The sequence below is a fragment of the Sycon ciliatum genome, chromosome 2 (genome assembly GCF_964019385.1).
Source record: "Sycon ciliatum chromosome 2, ocSycCili1.1, whole genome shotgun sequence".
NCBI classification, from domain to species: Eukaryota; Metazoa; Porifera; class Calcarea; order Leucosolenida; family Sycettidae; genus Sycon; species Sycon ciliatum.
In genome coordinates this window covers 23,563,595-23,582,365 of record NC_088644.1, presented here as the reverse complement: position 1 = coordinate 23,582,365, position 18,771 = coordinate 23,563,595, and the positions used below count along the sequence as shown (strand labels likewise).

Genomic DNA, 18,771 nt, shown 5'->3' with positions numbered 1-18,771 from the left:
TTTGACAAGTATTTGATCATACACACACACAGTCATGCACACATGCACGTACGAACGAATACACACACGTGTGCACACAAACACGCACACACACACCACCACCGCATGCACATCACGCCGCACGCACAAAATGTCCTATGTATACGCCCGTCGTAAGAGAAGCACGCACATGTGCAAATACATTGGATGTGCACCCACAGATTTTCTCTTATAGCAACGATAGCGGATCTGAATCTAAATGAAACAGATCAAGACACACACACACACACACACCATTGGACGCCCATCGCCGGAGGCGATGATAGCGATGCTACAGCAGAAGCCATAGCAACTTGTGCTGGGATTGCACCATTCAGCAGCTTGCAAGGCTGAAGAATTGGCCGGCACTATTCAGCCTGGTCTACACCACACAGCTACACACACACACACGCGCACGCACACACACACACACAAAACCCAGGGCACCACAAGATGCACTCAGACAGCCGACGGAAGGGACCACACACAAGAGAGTTAGAAGCACCTGGCCAACGAAAGAGAGAGGACACAAGGTGCATGATATTCAAAAGTCATCGTTCACGTCAAAAATAATCGGCAGATGAAGAGTTCAACTCCCACCGCACGGAGCGCCACTGAAGTGTACATGAAGGGCGGCTGTAAAGCATTCTAGAAACTAAAGAGATGGCACGAGTCACTTCTGTCATGCTACTACTAGTAAATGGTGAAGGTAAATAAGTGGACAAGTACTCGCTGCCAATGCTAGCTTAGAATACAGGAGAACAAACATGAAACACAGATATAATTATTATTATTGGCACAATGTGTCATTGATTAAAATGAAGCGGAGCCGGAAAAACAATTCAAAATCATCTAGACACACAGACAAACGTTGCCATTGTACAGGATGCGTGTGTGCGTGATGTTACACAGGGAATCAAAGAAATTGGCGGAAAAAAGGTCATGGTCCAGCGACAAACACCAAGCATGATTCATTAAGAAGTGATAGAAGAAAGGGAAAGTAACCAACCACACTTGGTAGCGATGCGATGCTCTGGTCATGTGATGAGGATGAGCAGATATACGAGGACATCCAAACAGAGCTGCCTGTGACACAGCGTGTTACAAACGCAACGAGTACAAGGTCGCATTAGCCAGCCCTTATCTAAGCGGACAGCGTAGTATCCGCCGAAACACGTACAACACCAGGTTAGACAGACTGGTATCCTCGGTGCGTGCGCTGGTGTCGACTGCGTCCAATGATGTAGGCCACCAGGACGATTAGCACAAGGCCGCATAGAGCTGCTCCGACGGCGATCGGCACCACATTGCTGGTTGCTGGGGTCTTGTCAGCATCGCATTCAGTGACTTCACCAAGTTAGGACAAAGAACACAAGCAGCAGCAGAAGGAGGGAGAAGTTAACACACATGTACACAAGAACACCCTATAGCGAGGTATTACCTCTTATAAAGATATTTCACTCTAGACTCCAGCGGAATAGGGACAGGAAAGCAGTAACGGAGACCATGAATTTTGATGTACAGTGGACAAGAATATTAGTAATAGTTGCGCACTCTGGGGATTCTATACTCCTGTTGGTAGAAAATCACAACAGATCATCAGTACACTCGTATCCCTCTTATCCGGACCTCAAAGTCACTGGCACCTTGGTCTACCAGGCACCATGTAAATGAGTTTTACTTGAAGTAGTGGAGATATTCTACTCTTTTTGGCAATTTTCGTGGATATAGTGATGCCATATGTGGATATAGTGATGCCATATGCGGATAATGCCATATGCCAGATCTCTGGCCATTTCCCATTGAAACATACATGATTCAGTTATGGATATTTCAAATTCAAAGTGATTTGGGCAGTGCCCAGTCCTGCACAACCCGGACAAACACGACATGAGCGTACTACGAAAAGAAGGAAAAAATACCAGCAGCATAAGCAAAACCCTGCAGCATAGCGTGTCCAGTAGGCCAGGGTTGCCTATTGTGACACATCGGAAATAGGGCTACTTTTGAATGCCTCCAGGAGTGTTGTCACACCCAAGAGTCACTGTGTACATCATTGCCACTCTCGTGCCCATAATAATAATAATAATGCCATACGGCTATGCTGACATGCAGTGAAGAGCCGTAATCACCATGACCACCCGTCTAGCCGTAGAGGTCAGGTCTCCCTACAGCGGATATAGTGTTTTGGAACACTGTGCTCATACAGTAGTACAGTGCACTCTACTAACCGGTAGCGGATGTGCTGTTCTTGCCGTGCACGTTGAATGGGTGAGCAGTGAAGTTTGCCAAGGACAGCTGGCCGTTGCTCGCCCTTCCGCTCATCAACGTCCACTGCTGCGCTGCATTGCACTGGTAGGTGTCATTGACACCGGCACCACCATAAAATGCTGGTGACGTGGCGGCCATTAGGATTACAGTTGCATTACCTGTATGGTGATAATAGCACAGCCAAACAGATACCCCCACCCCCACACGCACACACACACACACACACACATACACGGCACACACACACACACACACACACACACACACACACACACACACACACACACACACACAGCACACAGCACAATCAATCTCAAACTCAACTGCAAAGATCACTCGGGACAGTTTCTTCCGGCATGTCCCATGGGTTGTAATGCAAGTCACTTCATTTGTAGTGTGCTACGCTGCGCGCCGCACTCGTCACGGCAAGAGTACATGTACGTGACGACCAGAGCCAGCTGCTTTGGCAAGTGTCCGCTGTCACGGTGAGATCAAAGGACTACAGGGAGACGTGCGGGGCAGCGTGCCCACAAGCACGAATGTACTTCACATTAAAATGCTGGTTTGTATGAATTGTTGAGGCCGAATCCACCACTGCAGTGCAGAACAGGTCTTGCACTGTATTTGCATCTGTGACGTCGGTTTCCTAATGAAAACTGAACACCAAAAGCTACGTGAATGGCGCATTGACCATTTCCACTTCCATAAGCAGTCGGACACTTTGGCGTTACGTACTCTTGGGTTGAGCAAGACTGTACAACATCTGGTGCTACATGCCCTTGGAGTTGCTTACATTGCTCCATTTTGCACAGTTCATTCGCATCAGCTATGATGTAATGCAGGTATTTCTCCCCGGTTACTGAATGACCTACATGAACAAGGACAACTTGAGGAATGTTGCTGCTACTACTTCAATGCAAAAAGAATCAGCAGGCAGTGGCAGGCAGTGGCAGGCAGTGGCAGGCAGTGGCAGGCAGTGGCAGGCAGTTACAGTATGCAATCCAGTGTTCATGTACATGGACCGGGTTTCACTAGCTGGAATTGAAGGCACGTGCTTCAGTAAAGGGCTAAACGCATAGTGATCAATGAAAGAAGAAGTTACCAACCTGCCTCCATCCCTTCGTCGTCAAACTCACTATCCTCTGAATCCACCCAAAGGCTCAAAGACATGCTATTCACTGCCCACACCTGCAGAGAGAAAAAGAAGAGATGCAGATGAATGAGGCAGTCTTGAAAACAACTTGCTATCAGCCAGGACAGATCAGCAATCTTGCCAGAGCAGCTTCAGGCTATGACAAACAACTGTGCCTGCGATGTTCCGTTTCCTGCACACTTATGTTCCGTCAGTTTTCCTTATGCAGGCTAGACTTCACAAAAATATATGTGGTCAACGAAGATCAGGGGCGGGTCCAGAGATCTCTACAGCGGGGCGTTCCAGTTTCCCCCAAACCGAACAGCCGATGTACATTATGGTTTCCGGTAGAACCGTTGCGAAATTTAGGGTGTTCAAACTATACTTGAAGGTTTTTAACGTCATTGATCAAATGTGTTTTTAAAAGGCCGTTGCTTGCTAGGCCAAAGAAACAGTTCCCCCACATTTATGACCTTACCACCTTTATTTGCTTTGGTTAGAAATGTATGGTTCTCAGGGTTTTCATGTGCTTACCCCGCAGCACATCACATACATATGCAGGACACCTGATAGATGACCATATTCTCTTGTGCTGCTGAATCAACAGTGTGCAGAGCGAAGCCGGGGCTGCAAAGCGCAGATTGCAGACTAGCGAGTGTCGGGGAGGGGCTCTGCCATAACAATACGGCGACGTTTCGCTATCACAAGGTGCGACAAACCCCGTAACAACGCCGGGGATTGCTGGTGCTGGAATATGTCACGCCAAAGACCAAAGGTAATTTACGGAAAAAAAAGATATTCTTGCCTTGGCCTTAGGCAACACCACTTGATAGAGTGCCAGTAGTTAACAGCATGCTTACATTGCTGGTGCGGTTCAACTCAAACCCAAAAGTGACATTGGCCATGGACAGGTGGGTGATATTGGTAACGCTGAGTGTTGCTGTTGCACTACCTCCTGCGCAAGAGCCATCGATCTCACGTGCTGCTGGCTTCACCGTGCCTTTCAGCATCTAGAGTGGCATAGAACATACACACAACATAGAACATACACACAAATAAATAATATAGTGAAGTTGCCGTCGCTATTGCACATTTACAAACTCCACATGTCTAGGCAGCGCTGAGCACATCCATTCCAATTGTACGTCCACACTCCACATGTCTAGGCAGCGCTGAGCACATCCATTCCAATTGTACGTCCACACTCCACAGCGACAGTATTTTTAATACATTATCTTCATTGTTATTCCGCTGGAATTCCGCCATATCCCACGACAAGAGGTCTGGCAAAATGCCCGACAGACAAGCATGCCCAGAAGCAGGTCCAGGGTGTATGGAGGTGAGAAATTCATCGCTACATTTGTATGTACGCCTACGGTACATGATTGTACTCAATAGCAGAAAAGAAAACGGGGAGAGTGGCTGAACAACAAAGAAGGCAGCGGCAAAGCGAAGGTGAAAGAGGATGAAACTGCAAGACGGACAGTAGTAAGTAGAACTTGCACACACGCAACAAACAAGGAGACATTCTTAGCCGATTCGCACGAGGTTCGTTTGAGTAAATACATATCCCCGAACGGTGTGCAACTCTCTGGTCTATGGGGTCCGTGGGGTCTATGGGGTCCGTGGGGTCTGTGACGGCAGGGCGTCACACATTATGCGACAAACCCGTACACATTATTCGTGCCCTGTGCACGATTGATCCAGGGTTGTACAGAAACCCTGCTTTGGGTTCAACTCTCTGACGCAACTTCAACTTCAACAACAATCACAACAACGGCAACGACAACAACCTGTTGAACCATGTCACGTGATGTGAAGTTTTACCGTCGCAACACTGGATATGGGCTGTACAGGTAGTTGCACACTCTTGGGAGTTACATAATTCTTGGTCACATCATGTACAGCACTTACCCCCTTGGTAGTGTTGACGGCGGAAAACGATACGTCGACATTGAGCAGTAAACACGCTTTGCCGTCGGCGTCCAGCACATAGTACGGTGCCTGTGCACTGTACACTGAGCACACACACACATGCACACGCACCCACACACGCACACACACACATATACACACACACCACCATATACACACACACACCACCACCACCATATACACACACCACCACCATATACACACACACCACCATATACACACACACACACCACGATATGCACAAACACATATACACACACCATGTACGATATACACACACACATGATGCACATACACCAGCACATGCACAGCAAATCATGGTTACAGTCCATTCATTGGAAACTGGCGCCCTAACTTTTTGGTGTCTCTCTCACATAGTTGTAGATATCGTGAAAACAACATTATACCATGGTACGGTACGGAGGGCCTGTTTTCAGCCAATCAGCGCTCGTCTAGCCATGGTTATATTGGCCAGTATAAATCCCGCGCGGGATTTATATAGAATATAAATCCCGGTGCACGGTACGTACGCTAGGGCACTGCCACCGTACAAGTTCACTGCCTGAAAGGCAGTGAACTTGTACGGCGGCAGTACTCCAGCGCACGGACCATACATAAACAGACACAACGGACACCACATGCGCGTGTACACTCCACACAGAACGGCACACTGACGAGGAACAGTACACAATGGAAAAGAAGAATGACGTGGAATTCGTCTACAGAGTATTCTGTTATACTGAATCTGAGGATAAAGAACGTCGAATAACCACGAAGTATCCCGAATGGGTCAGCAATGTACATTGTACTTCGAAGAGTTGAAGATCATCAACGGACTGTCTCCTTCATAAATAAGTTTATAATACCAGTGTACATGTACTTCAACCCGATTGGAAAAGGCTACAATAGATTGGATTGAAATGTGATACAAAACAGTGTATGCAAATGCATCTACTTGCAAACTGATTATGAGATGCCGCATGTGAAAATCAGCACTGTACCATAATTATAGTAACACTTACTCCCAAAGAGTCCAAGCTGTAATCTAACTAGTGGCGGTAGTTTGATTCAACGACAAACTCCAGCACCGCAGCAATTCAGTCGACTTCCGCACCGCTCACGACTCAAGACAAGATCATGAAGATGCTACAATATGCACTGGAACTGAAAGGAAATCTTATGCCAAACATCCACGGAGGAATCTCCTTCTGACCTTGCTCGGCCATTCTTTCAATTGACAACTGATAACCATCAGAAGATGTTCATGTACTGCATGATGTAGGAGATCTCCAAATAGGTTCGTTGTTCTGGAAATGCGTAGGGGTACCTGGCATAAGTAGGATATGACCCTCGTAGTCGGGTTATACCGTACCCTCATATAAATCCCTCCTGCTATCGCAGTCGGGATTTATATTCAGCCGGTATAACCCTCTGACTCGGGTTATATCCTCTACGTACATCCTGCATTGTGTGACCCGTGCAATTACTCCTTGCCACATTTGAGGCCAGAAAAGTCCAAGAACAGGGAAATAGAAATTCAGCCAGGTTTTACCAAATTAGGACAGGTATGCCATGGCGAAATGTACGGAGAAGCAGATCCAAAACCCAAATTTTTGAGATTTAAAGTGGGTTTTTGATCCTCAATTCGGCCCAAATCCGACTTTCAAAAGCCAGCGGGCCAGTTTTCGATGAATGGACTGTAGTAGGCTTAGCTATGCAAAACAAAGCACCGCAACGTATCATATCAGGCTAAATAAATCAATATCCTACTCACGGGAGCCATTTTTGCCGGCAGGTGAGGCCACAAGTGGCTGGTTGGACGCTTGCGCTCTATTTATACGTTTTATCAAGTTCAGTTTATCTGTGCCGAGGCTTTCCTCTGAAGAGAACAGCCCGAAGTCAAGTCTGCTACTTTGCTGGGCTGTGAACCTGATGCTATTCCAAGCGCAGTTGGCTTGCAAAGATGCACATTATGCTGCCGGACCATCACCAGTGTTGGCTGTGGCCAGCCTTACAACCCCAGAGGCCACTGCTTACGCATCCAGCCATAGCAACTCTAGCGCATTTGCGCCATACGGTATCCAGGCTACATGTTGACAGGCAACATACCAGCAGGCCGTCCATGGGGAATGTATCTGGCAGCCGGAATCAGTAGCAGTTCAAACTGTGAACCAACTGACCACCACCGTTCATAGAGCAGTACATACACTGATGTACATGCTCGTAACAAACATGCACAACCCGTGTACAAGTGTGATTAGGGGTCAGTGCGCGACATGATGCCTTCATTGTGAACCTTGCTTGCACCATGCTCGCATGGATTCGAACCTATAATCTCTTGTGCCTGCACAACCGTTCTTCGCTTGATTGGTTGTTGAATGCTGAAGCGACCTTTGCCTTTGGCGCTTGAATATCCGCTCTGTACGAAAGTTGGTTTCAAACCACAGGACTAGCCTGTTGTTTGATTTTCCGCAGTGCATAGGTGAAGCCGCACGGTGTGACGAAGGTAGCGTGCAGCGCAGCTGGCCCATTGAAACCAGATCGTAACCATAATAACGTTAGCCTTGGTTAGGGGCCCTTGCTAGTAGCGGTTTGGCACCACATGAACGCTTGCTACAGCATATACCTTAGCAGCAGAGTGAGCAGGGGGAATGTACTCTTTCATAGAACACATTGCTACAAAGCTTGTCCTTTGAGGTCTGCCACATCACTATAAGAGTGTGTGCGAACTCTTATACACGCCAGCAATAGAAACGTTAATCACTTTGCAACAATTCTTCCTCGTGCAAAGATAATTCTATAGAATTGACCCAAAGCAAAGTCTGGCCTAGCCCCTTGAAAAGGTAGACATAAGTGTTAACAAAAGTACTTACACCATTCAGACAATCATGTTACGATCAATAATAATATTCCTTCGCAACTGTGAGAATCACGTGACTCTCTCAGAGTGAGTCACTGGTCACGTCCAGTGACTTCACTGAGTGACCGATTCGTGGGTGCCCGATAGCAAACAATCACCGGCTATTGCACATAACCACATGGCACACCGTCTCGCCCATGCCCAATAGGGCAATGACGGACGCGTCTTTCATTCCAAACAAAGGCCCTTCGCTTCCAGCAGAATACTTCGATAAATACAAGGAAAACAAACGGCTGCGTATTCGAAGGTGAACTGGCTTCTGCACGTACAGTCCAGTCCTCAAGCTTTCCAAAAAAAATTGTACGTATCATGGGCACTAGCAACAGCATTATCGCCTTCCCTCACCATCCACCGGATAACGAGAACTACCAGGCGGTGTCTCGATAGTATTCGACTTGAAATGCGCGACCGTTCTCCCTTAGTGGTTCGATGCAATACATCTACAAAATTTAATAGGTTCTAGCGCACCATGTGTACGACCTAAAGTTTCGAAGGCGCTTGACATTGTGACAAGAAGATGAACGAGCGCACATGCGAACATTCCCGCTGCTGACGCACCAAGAAACAAAACCGCTATGGACCTAGCACTTACCTCTTGCGCAAACAAATGCGCCCAAGCACAGGAGGGCGGCGAGGAAGCGAGTCGAGGCCATGGCAGCGATATTTGCTCTTCTCTCCGCTAGCTGAGAACTGTCCTGAAGACTGAAAAAGAGCACTAAAAGAGCACTAGAAAAAATACGATCTGGACCCGATGACCCACTCCAGTCTGGCACTGCACTGACTCAGTCTTGAGCGCACGTACCGGCGGCAGAAACAGTGCATCTACACACAGTGACATATGCACAGAAGAAGATGGCGATCACGGGGTTTGTTGCGGCGCCCTCGTGGCCAACCCATGCATGGTAAAGGCCAAAAGCAAGGGGCGGCGCACGGCCCGCCGACCTTTTACAGTCGATGTTTCGACTACCGCGCCGGGCCCCGGCCCCAGTCACACAGATCCTGGCCACATGACTCACACAGTCAATGTCATTGTGGCAATCTCATGATGCTACACGTTTCAAAAAATGTTTGTGACAAAAATAATAATTGCCTTGCTTTTTGGTTAATAATTGCTTCGGTTAATAATTCAATTATTGCCTTGCTTTTTGGTTTTGGTTAACTCAAAGTATGGTTCCAAAGAGAGCATATGCCTGTGTGTGCTCGAAAACCTCACACACAATAGTCATGTAGAAAAGTTTTTGTTTAGTGTTCCAAAAATAATAACTATGGTTGTCGGATTTACCAGAAACAAAGTAACAAACCGAGACTTTTTCCGTTTGGCATAAACGCCGTGCGCACACTGTTGGTGCCATGCACATGCATGCTGCACACCATGATCGACAGATGACAGCACTTGTTGTGATGTACAGTGAGTATCGTTTATAAAGTGACCGGGTGTAACGATATACCGGCTATAATGATAGAATTCGCCAAAATCAAAATCAAATCACAAAAAATACAGCTAAAATATCACTATACACACTATTATCGGCTATACCGATATATCGCTTATTGTGATGGGCTTCAGGAAGCAAACCATATCAAATGCACAGGAAAATATCGCATATACTGATCAAGAGTGATGATCACAAAACAAGTGTTCTTCCAATATAGTTCACTTCTTCCAAACTGATCCAGTGTTGCCTGGATGCATCAGGCAGCAGACGTGATGGTGATTGAGAGAAAATTCTTCCCTGTAAGGCTGTATGCTGTAAGCAGCCACATGTACACGTGGCTGCTGTTCATGCTTTTTCCAGCATGTACGCATCATTTCATGCACAGTCATGTGCTATGTGTCATGCAAATCGGCTATCATGGCTATAGTGCACCGGATATAGTGATAAATTATCGAAAATCAAAGGGGCACGTTATATCCACTATTTACTGTACTTGTCGGCAGAGCAAGCGCGTGTCAATTATTATTGCACATTCCCATAGCCGACCCAATGTCGCCTTGTCGGCCAGAAAAAGAACAAAAAAAAATTAATGTTAGCAGCTTGTGATTGGATTTCTCACCTGCCATTTTCTTGGAACCCCTGGCACTGTGTTGCTGGAGAATTGTAACTTCTCATTCTCACACTTTGCTCGTAATCTTGCGCCCATGTTTTGTAGTATAAATCTGACCATCTCCACCTGATATCATCATCCAGTATTCAATATCACCTTCTCTGATGAGCCTTATGAAGGCGAAACAGCTGTCAGGAGAAATTTCAGTATCTACCTGCAACCCTTCCTTGGTTGGTGTGTGTAATGGCTACCGAGGGTAGCAGTGAGTCGGCTGTGAGAGCGCATGGAGGAGAGGAGAGGAAGAGTTCTTTACATTTTATTGGCCGAATAGTACCGTTCACCATTTGAAATTAGAAAAAGAACAGACAAGAAAAAAAACACAGTCATGCTTATACTACTTGTAGTCGTGTGCGGCCCCACATGATGTTTGGTACTGCATAAAAGCCCTGCCATCTGATCATCCGGTTCCAGCAGAATTGTACACGCAGCCAGCAAAAACAGCTGCCGGCCGTCAAAAATACGGGTATTAAAGTGCATCCAATACATATGCTGATCATGGGCACGTGTGTCCACATACCCCCACACACACATCTTGAACTTGCCCATTGCCGAAGGCATGATTGATACTGATAGCGAAAAGACTAATTTAGGGGTAAACCCGGCAGAAAGGTTCGTGGCGTTTGAGATTGCCGGGCAGTGACACGTCTTCCCGCATGCACACCGATATTCTGGCTCGGCGGAGACATCGCGAGGCTGAGGACGACGGTGGATAACCTCCCTCCACACCGAGCGGTTCTGTGCAGTGTCGAGCCATTCCCTCTCCGGGACAGGTGGATGAATGTGGTTGAAATCGTCCACAACCACATCCCGCCATCGCTTGCGTGGCCACACACACCCCTCAGACCTGCCCATCGCAGAAGCAATGATAGTGAACAGCTATGTTAGACATAGCAACTAGTGCTGGGATTACACCATTCAACAGCTTCCAAGGCTGATAAATTGATCACCACTAATTTTAGCCTGGTATCCACCACACAGCTGATTGAAGTGGCTTTTTTCTGGCCAGTGAATACCGATTAATTTTTCATTTTTTCACTCTTTCTTCTTTTCCGACACACCCACCCACCACACCACATACTCCGGCATACACTGGCTGTTGGTAACCACCCAGGAGAATGAAAAGAAGAGCTAGGAAAATGAGAAAGAGAAGAAAGACGTGTGCGACCATAACCGTCGGGAATTGAACCCCACTGCATCATATGGGACACACACACACCACACACACACAGCCACCTTCAAGAGATGAGAAGCGGAGTTGGATTTAGCAAACCAAGACATGATATTCTGTCTTACAGGGCACCGTTGGAGACAGAAACAAGAGTACAACAAGCAGATAGAAAACAAACCGGGCGAGTAGAAACTTCATAACAGGGAGGAAAATAGCAATAGAGAGAACAACGAAAGACTGACAATAACTGGAAATGGATAAAAAAAAAACAGAAAAAGGGAGAGAGGCATGAGTTGTATAGTAATGTCAGTAGAAGTATTCACTGTACAATTTCTTCGACCACCGATCACAGTGCATTGTGAGGATGATCAACGGGAACGGAGCTCACTCCGGTTAGGGTCAGCTGCCATAAAAAATACAAAGGGTTAAAAAAGAGCAGAGACTAGACTAAACTAAAGTGATTTCGAGCTACAGGCACGCACAGTTTGCAGCATCGCCAGCCTGCTGTACGCGCGCTACATGTAATGGGGCAGATTATATTATGATCAAGAGGCGTTCAGGATGCACTTTGCAATGAGCGCCACCACAGCACATGCAAGTAACTTAGTTCCATGCATGCATGCATGCTAGCTAAGTCTCATAATATATCGACGATGAGACTGTTGCAGAGAAATGCAGTACTATTGCATGCTCGGAAGAAGTGAATATGATAGTCTCTTGTGAAGGCAGGTAATATGGAACTATGGTTTTCGGACGGGATGGCCCTGGTTTATCTAGTACTAGTGTGAAAGCGAGGCGGCGGCAGCAGCAGCAGCAGCAGCAATGGGGAGTGAAGCTCATACGCACTAGTGTCCTGAGTGCGGATAACGTGCAGCACGCCAGGGACAGTGCACATACATGCATGCATACTTGCTGGAAGAACAAGCACACATGACTCACGGGAGCTGGTCCATCTTAGCAGAGTGTGGCACATCAATCAGCAACCGTTATCAAGGCCACCAACTTGTTCGGATGCTGCCTGCTCGACTGCTGGGGCCGATGGAGGAAAATGAGCCGCTGCTTCATGTACAGACTCTCAGCTTTGTAGTAGGACAACTTCAATCTGATATTGAATAGACAGGTCAAGGAAATCTCAAACAAACTACAACTACAAACACATCCATATCTGCTCTGTACTCCGAAGATCTCACCATATCATCATTCAGAGGTATCGGATTTTTCTGGCATTTCATTTTTTTCACCTCCTTCAACCTGCAGTGCATTTCAAGCTGCGGATATTCGGGTGCGAAGTGTGAATGGGAAGGAGGAAAGGAAAAAAATTGTTGACCTAGCTCGTACATATTTTTTTAATGCTTTTGCTTTTTTTGATTCCCTCTTTCCAACCCGGCAGTTTTAGTTTTATTCCAAGCAACACATGGCTGGGGTAGCCAATGACGACTTTGCGTGGCGATTGCAGGGTTTTTATAGTCAACCACGGATTTCGACAAAAATAATTCAAGGCCTCTAACGAGAGAGCTTGGAAGCTCAGGGCCCTGCGCTATGCTTTGTTGCCTAGCTCATCGTGCATGTTGTTAGAACTGATGGAAATGCTTTTTCCTTTGATTAGCTACATCATTGTTTTGCAAAAACGTTTCAATGAGATACTGAAGTACAAGTAACGTCTTCTGCATAGCTATGGGACCGGCGCTGACTCTGCCGATGACGGGCGTTCTGGAGTCGACGGGATGTCTGTCCTGACGTTTCCTGGGACCGGCGCTGACTCTGCCGATCACGGGCGTTCTTCTTCTTCTTATTATTATACTGACGGCAACTAACATCCATTCTGATTGCATTTACTCGTCTCCCTACTTCGTATTTCTTTCCAGAAAATCTCCCCATACAGCAGGGAGTCGTTTACATAATATGACTCCCTGCTATACATCTACATGACTGTATATACGTTATAATTATTATGCTATCGGCCTACATGCGATTTCCGGGCTGGTCGACAGGCGGCCTAGCCAGCCTGCTAGTGGGATCTCGGCCTCGCACACAAATCCACACAAAATGTAATGTTACTGCACTGAATGCATTCCCCCCATACACTTCGCATATATGCTCATTCTCTAGATGGTACCGTACTCTTGATGGTACGGGACAGGTACGGGATAGCGCCAGGCATGTCGATGGCACAAACAAACAAAAATATTATGGCCAGCTGTCTTTGCTGGTACGGGATAGATACAGGATAGCGCCAGGCGTGACACAAACAAACAAACACACAAACAAACACCAAATTAAAGCTGTGTGGACCCTGGCTAGCGCCAGACGTTACTGAAGTAACGTCTTCTGCATAGCTACGGGAATTAAATGCTTTTGCTCCTGTTTGCTACTGCAGGCCTGTCTCATTGCATTGAGGTTACGCAAGAGGAAAGGAAAAAAAATGCTGACCTCGCTCGTACATGAATGCTTTTGCTGCTGTTTCATTGCGTTGGGATGTGGAACCTAAGCAGCAAGTTTTTAACAGTTGTTACTTCCCAGACGGGCCTGGGTGAAGAGAATACAGAAACTGGCAATGGCAAGCATGCTTTGTTCGGTAAATACGGCCGGCGTGTGTGTATCATCCATCATTCCACCATTCTATCTACCTTGAAAGGGTCGTTGTTAGCCATCATGACCCAGAACAAGCCCAGGAAGACAGACATACAGAGGGGAGAGAGAGAGAAGGGAGTACACTCGGAAGTCTCTTATCCGGGCACCTTGGGACCGGGCACTGCCCGTATCTCAGATTTGCCCGTATCTCAGAATAACTCATCTACCATGTACATGTACATGTATGATAACATTTTTTGAAGAAGTTTATTTTGCACGTATGGCACATGTTGAGGATACAGAAGGAACCCATTGATAAAAATGTGGGGATTACATAGGTTGGCAGTGAAACATAAGCACTTCCACATACGGAAAAAAGTTCAAAAAACCCAAATTCGACGCATTTGTGCTATAGGAACTCTAGCTGAAGGTGCCCGGTAGAGAGACGTGCCCGTATCTGAGGCGTCCGGATAAGAGGTGTTTGAGTGTATAGGGATAGATGTGAGTATGAAGCGAGGCAGGTGGCACAGAAGGAGCACGACGCGAGGTGAGAGCAGAAGAGAAGCGAGAACAAAGAGCGCAAATCACTAGCGAACAGAGATGGCTGACCTGAGGAAACCGAGCAGATGCTGATGGATGGGCGGGGGAGAGAAGAGGGAGACTTTTAAAAAACACTTCTCAGCTGGCCCGATTGCTTCTACAATCCAAGCAAAGACAATGGTTGAGAACCCCGCTCAGTTCCTACTAAAACTCCTGGGGATGAAGGGGGCGCAGAAAAACTTGACTGTTTTTCACTAGAGATTGATTCTTGAAATAACTCTCATTCTAAGAAGAGTGCTGGGAGAGGCTAAGGGATACCTACCCTGGAAATCATCACAAAAGAACGACAAGAACGACATGATACACCGGAGGATGCACCAGTAGCATACCATGCTGGATGGTGCATTGTAGCTGTCAGAAAAAGAATCGGGCACAAGCAAGGACAAAGAGAAAACTTGCGGGCAGTACTCAATCAATTCGGAGTGGCTGGGCGTCTGTCGCAGGGCTGTCGGGTGTCTAAAGTACTCTCCAACAGTGGAATATTAACTCTTTCTCTTTACATGTGCAGCTATTACTTTCAGGCACACACCACTCAACTCTCATAGCCTAACCTGGACAACTCAGATTAACAAATTCAGGAGACAGTAGGCTGTATTCGTTGAACCCAAAGTGCCAAAGTCAAGTTTGTCTTGTACCTCATGCCTTGACTGAGGATTTCCTGCGTCATGTGCTTGGTCCCTTGTCATTCGCAAACGTCTGCTCGCGTGGGATTCGTTCAGATGTCACATATCGCAGGACACCAAGGACGTCATGTCAGAGCTAAAGATCCACAGTGCTGTTGTTCCCGGTGGCTGCACAAAGTATGCTCACGCGCCAGACGTCTCCTGGAACATACCCTTCAAGGCTGCCATTTCGCGATCACACGAAGACTGGATGGCTAGTGATGTGGAGAAGGAGGTAACCTGTGGCGGCAATTTTTCTTTTCTACATTTATCATTATACATATATGCTACCAAATATTTCCAGAGAATGATAATACCGTTCTGCACTCAGGTGCATCGAGCTGTCTTTCAAGCAGCCCCGACTGGCCCCGGTTGTAACCTGGATCACTGAAAGGGACCATTACTACAACAGTTCCTTCGATTCACACACACACACCCACTGTTAGACATCACACAACCCAAGACACACAGGCCAGCAACCAGCAGGATACAACTCGTAAGCCTCTCTCCATTGGGTGCACCAGCCGCAGGCCATGCTGCCGAAGAACGGTAGAGTTTTGATTCTCGATATACACGGCTAGGTTGTGCATAGCCTGAACAACAAGACAGAGAGAAAAAAAGAAAAGAAAAACAGCAAAAATGCAGCTCTAATCACAATGACACATACCGCTGGTCCTGGCTAGTGCAATACAAACAAGTACAGAGAGACTCAGAGACTGAGAGTGGATAACTAAGTACATGCATCCAGTGAAAGTTGCTCCCAACTCTAGAGACAATGCGGCAGAGATTTACTTTCTGCGGGTTCACATCGCACTGTGCAATGCTAGGTCGTGGAGATGGTTATGTGTTCAAATATCGGAAGGCTGCTAGCCCACTGTGAGGCTGTGACTGGAGTGACACTCATAATAGTTTTCCACAATGGTCTTGACCCAGCCAAGCTGCCCTGACATGACTGAGCTCGCGTGTTGCGGCGTCATGCAAATCAGCAAGATGCGGCAGAAATCACCATTGTGTATCTATTCTGGTCTCAGTTGCCACGCCAAGGCCAAGTGCAGGAAATCAGAGAAAGTCTTCCTGCTTTTCAACTCAGCACCTGATACAGTCGACCTATCCTTATAACGATATTTGCGTCAGACCAAGAAATATTGCTATAAGGGTAATATCGTTATAGGGGTAACTGGTTCATTTCATACACATACGTCATAATGCACCGATTTCGTTCATTTTTTACACTCTTCATAGCATACAAAACTGACATACATCATTTTACATGCACATTATGTACACAGCAAGGTGCCCACTGGTGCCCCCATTGCATTTCGTCATGTCCCAGCGACTTATCAAGTGAAGCTTGCCCTACCTGGATAGTGGGCTCTACATATTCCCTGCTAGATATTGTTATAAAATGGAAAATATCAATTGGTCAGCCCATTTTATATTGTTATAGGGGTAATATCGTTGTAGCAATATTGTTATAGAGGTAAGGCATTGTATACACAAGTCAATGGAGTGATTTGGTTTGGCAGAAAAATATCGTTATAGAGGTTATCGTTATAAGGGTAGGTCGACTGTAGCTTATACTCAACAGTGAACCTTGACTCAGTATAATAACGATTAACGTATACTGGATATACTGTAACACACTTTCTCTTTGCATCAGATTGTCTAAAGTATTCGTAGAGGACTCTGGGTACCCATTCCAGTCACTTTACCTCGGATATAGCGTATACATGTAGTTTTATGGCATACTTATACAGAACATCAAGGGCAAGGCTAGTATGCAGCTACTCTGAGTTTCATGCTTACGCAATCATCGGGCAACAATAGCACACTCTTATAAAGTACTGACTTTAAGCCCTCTGGAGGTGCATTATACATGTACATTGTAGTCATGTACAGTGCATGTACTGAAATGTTTCACTGTGCTTTCTATTTCTGCCAGTCTTCAGGTAAACTCCTTCCAACGCACCCACACTTTGCTCAAATTGTGTACATACCTGTGCCATAAGCTCACGGTGGTGGCAGCCCAACATCAAGTACAGTCAACTTCGCTTATAACGACACTCGGCGGGGCACCAAAAAGGTGTCGTTATTCGCGAAGTGTCGTTATACCCGAAGTCTCATTATATGTATTACAGTGGGATGGGACTTTGCTCTGGGCATGGACATTCTGTCGTTATTCGCGAATTGTCGTTATATCCGCAGTCGTTATTAGCGAAGTTGACTGTACATGCATGCAGCACACGCGACCGTCTCACCCCTTTAACTGCCGCTGCCACCTCCGGGCTACAGTAAACTGAACATGTTGTCGAGGGTGACTGACTTGAACGGTCTTGGTCCGTGAACGCTACGGCAAAGCGCTCTCGAACGGGCTCCAAAAGCGATGCCATTTCGTATTTAGAAGTGCATATAGGTGGGGTGTCAGGTAGGGTACAAACACGTCGTGATTCGGGGAAGAATGTACATGCTCAATTGAGAATATAGGACGAACGGAACATCGCAACCTCCTTGGACAATACTATCTATTGCGTCTCATAAAACATGTGTGAACGGGCCCTCGCCGACTCACCTTCTCATATTTCGTTCGCACACACGGCCAAACATAGTAGGTACAAAGCGTGAGACAAGCCAAACAGCCTTCCAAATATGCAGCACCATCCAGTGCCTCAGCCTCCTCGAAGATCGTGTTGATATGTTCCACAGTGTCACTAAGTACGTGTTGGGCCTCTTGTGACACCTACATCAAAAACAGGCGACATATTTAGAACTACATGTAAGTGCCACAGAATTATTTGATTAATTCATATGTAGTCGGTCAAACTGTGACAAACAGTCAGCCGGCCGACTGTCCATTTCAGAAATACATTGTAAATCAATGGGAAATAAAGCTACATGAGTGTACTGTTTCAATTATACGTACCTTGCCAGATAGCTCGGGTGGGGGATTCTTGTCAAATTGTACAACAGTTCCCATGGAGTAGTCGCGCTGGATGAAGTACCGCGGAAGCTGGGGGACTTCGCTTCTCGCCTGGACGAAAGGAGTGACGGAGATTGGATTGGAATTGGACCCATTGGCATTGTGAGAACTCAACGGCGTGACTCCCCTACTTACCGCCATGCTTTACACTGAGTCAGATCTCTCCAAGCACGAACAGGGTATAGTCATAACTGCAACGATCGGGCAAGCCGACAACTTTGACCAAGCTCTCTTTTCTCGAAAAACTCGATGACAGAATGAAAACAACCCCAAACCCATTCACCCCCCAAATGTATCTGGTATCACTTCAGTGAGTTCCTTCAAGGCATCCACTCACACTTCACAGTATGATTTTGAGTTCGTTCTCAATCTCAACTCAACAACAGTAGTCTTTATCTCGACTGATCCGAG

The 18,771-nt window shown here is 46.6% G+C and overlaps 2 protein-coding genes across 2 annotated transcripts; both read right to left on the bottom strand.

Annotated features, from left to right (window-relative positions):
* Positions 1-513: 513 nt before the first annotated feature.
* On the bottom strand, positions 514-9,027 carry LOC135809288 (lysosome-associated membrane glycoprotein 1-like). Its single transcript, XM_065322611.1, has 6 exons — positions 8,869-9,027; positions 5,336-5,439; positions 4,282-4,431; positions 3,396-3,477; positions 2,250-2,447; positions 514-1,365 (listed from the first exon to the last, which is right to left on the bottom strand). Exons 1-6 carry the CDS (start codon positions 8,927-8,929, stop codon positions 1,208-1,210), a joined length of 753 nt encoding a protein of 250 aa, XP_065178683.1. The 5' UTR covers positions 8,930-9,027; the 3' UTR covers positions 514-1,207.
* Positions 9,028-11,625: 2,598 nt separating this feature from the next.
* Positions 11,626-18,707, bottom strand: LOC135809287 (golgin subfamily A member 7B-like). The gene is made up of 5 exons (XM_065322610.1): positions 18,496-18,707; positions 18,304-18,411; positions 17,953-18,120; positions 15,875-15,976; positions 11,626-12,652 (listed from the first exon to the last, which is right to left on the bottom strand). The coding sequence occupies exons 1-5, from the start codon at positions 18,499-18,501 to the stop codon at positions 12,626-12,628; spliced, it is 411 nt and encodes a 136-aa protein (XP_065178682.1). The 5' UTR covers positions 18,502-18,707; the 3' UTR covers positions 11,626-12,625.
* Positions 18,708-18,771: the final 64 nt, after the last annotated feature.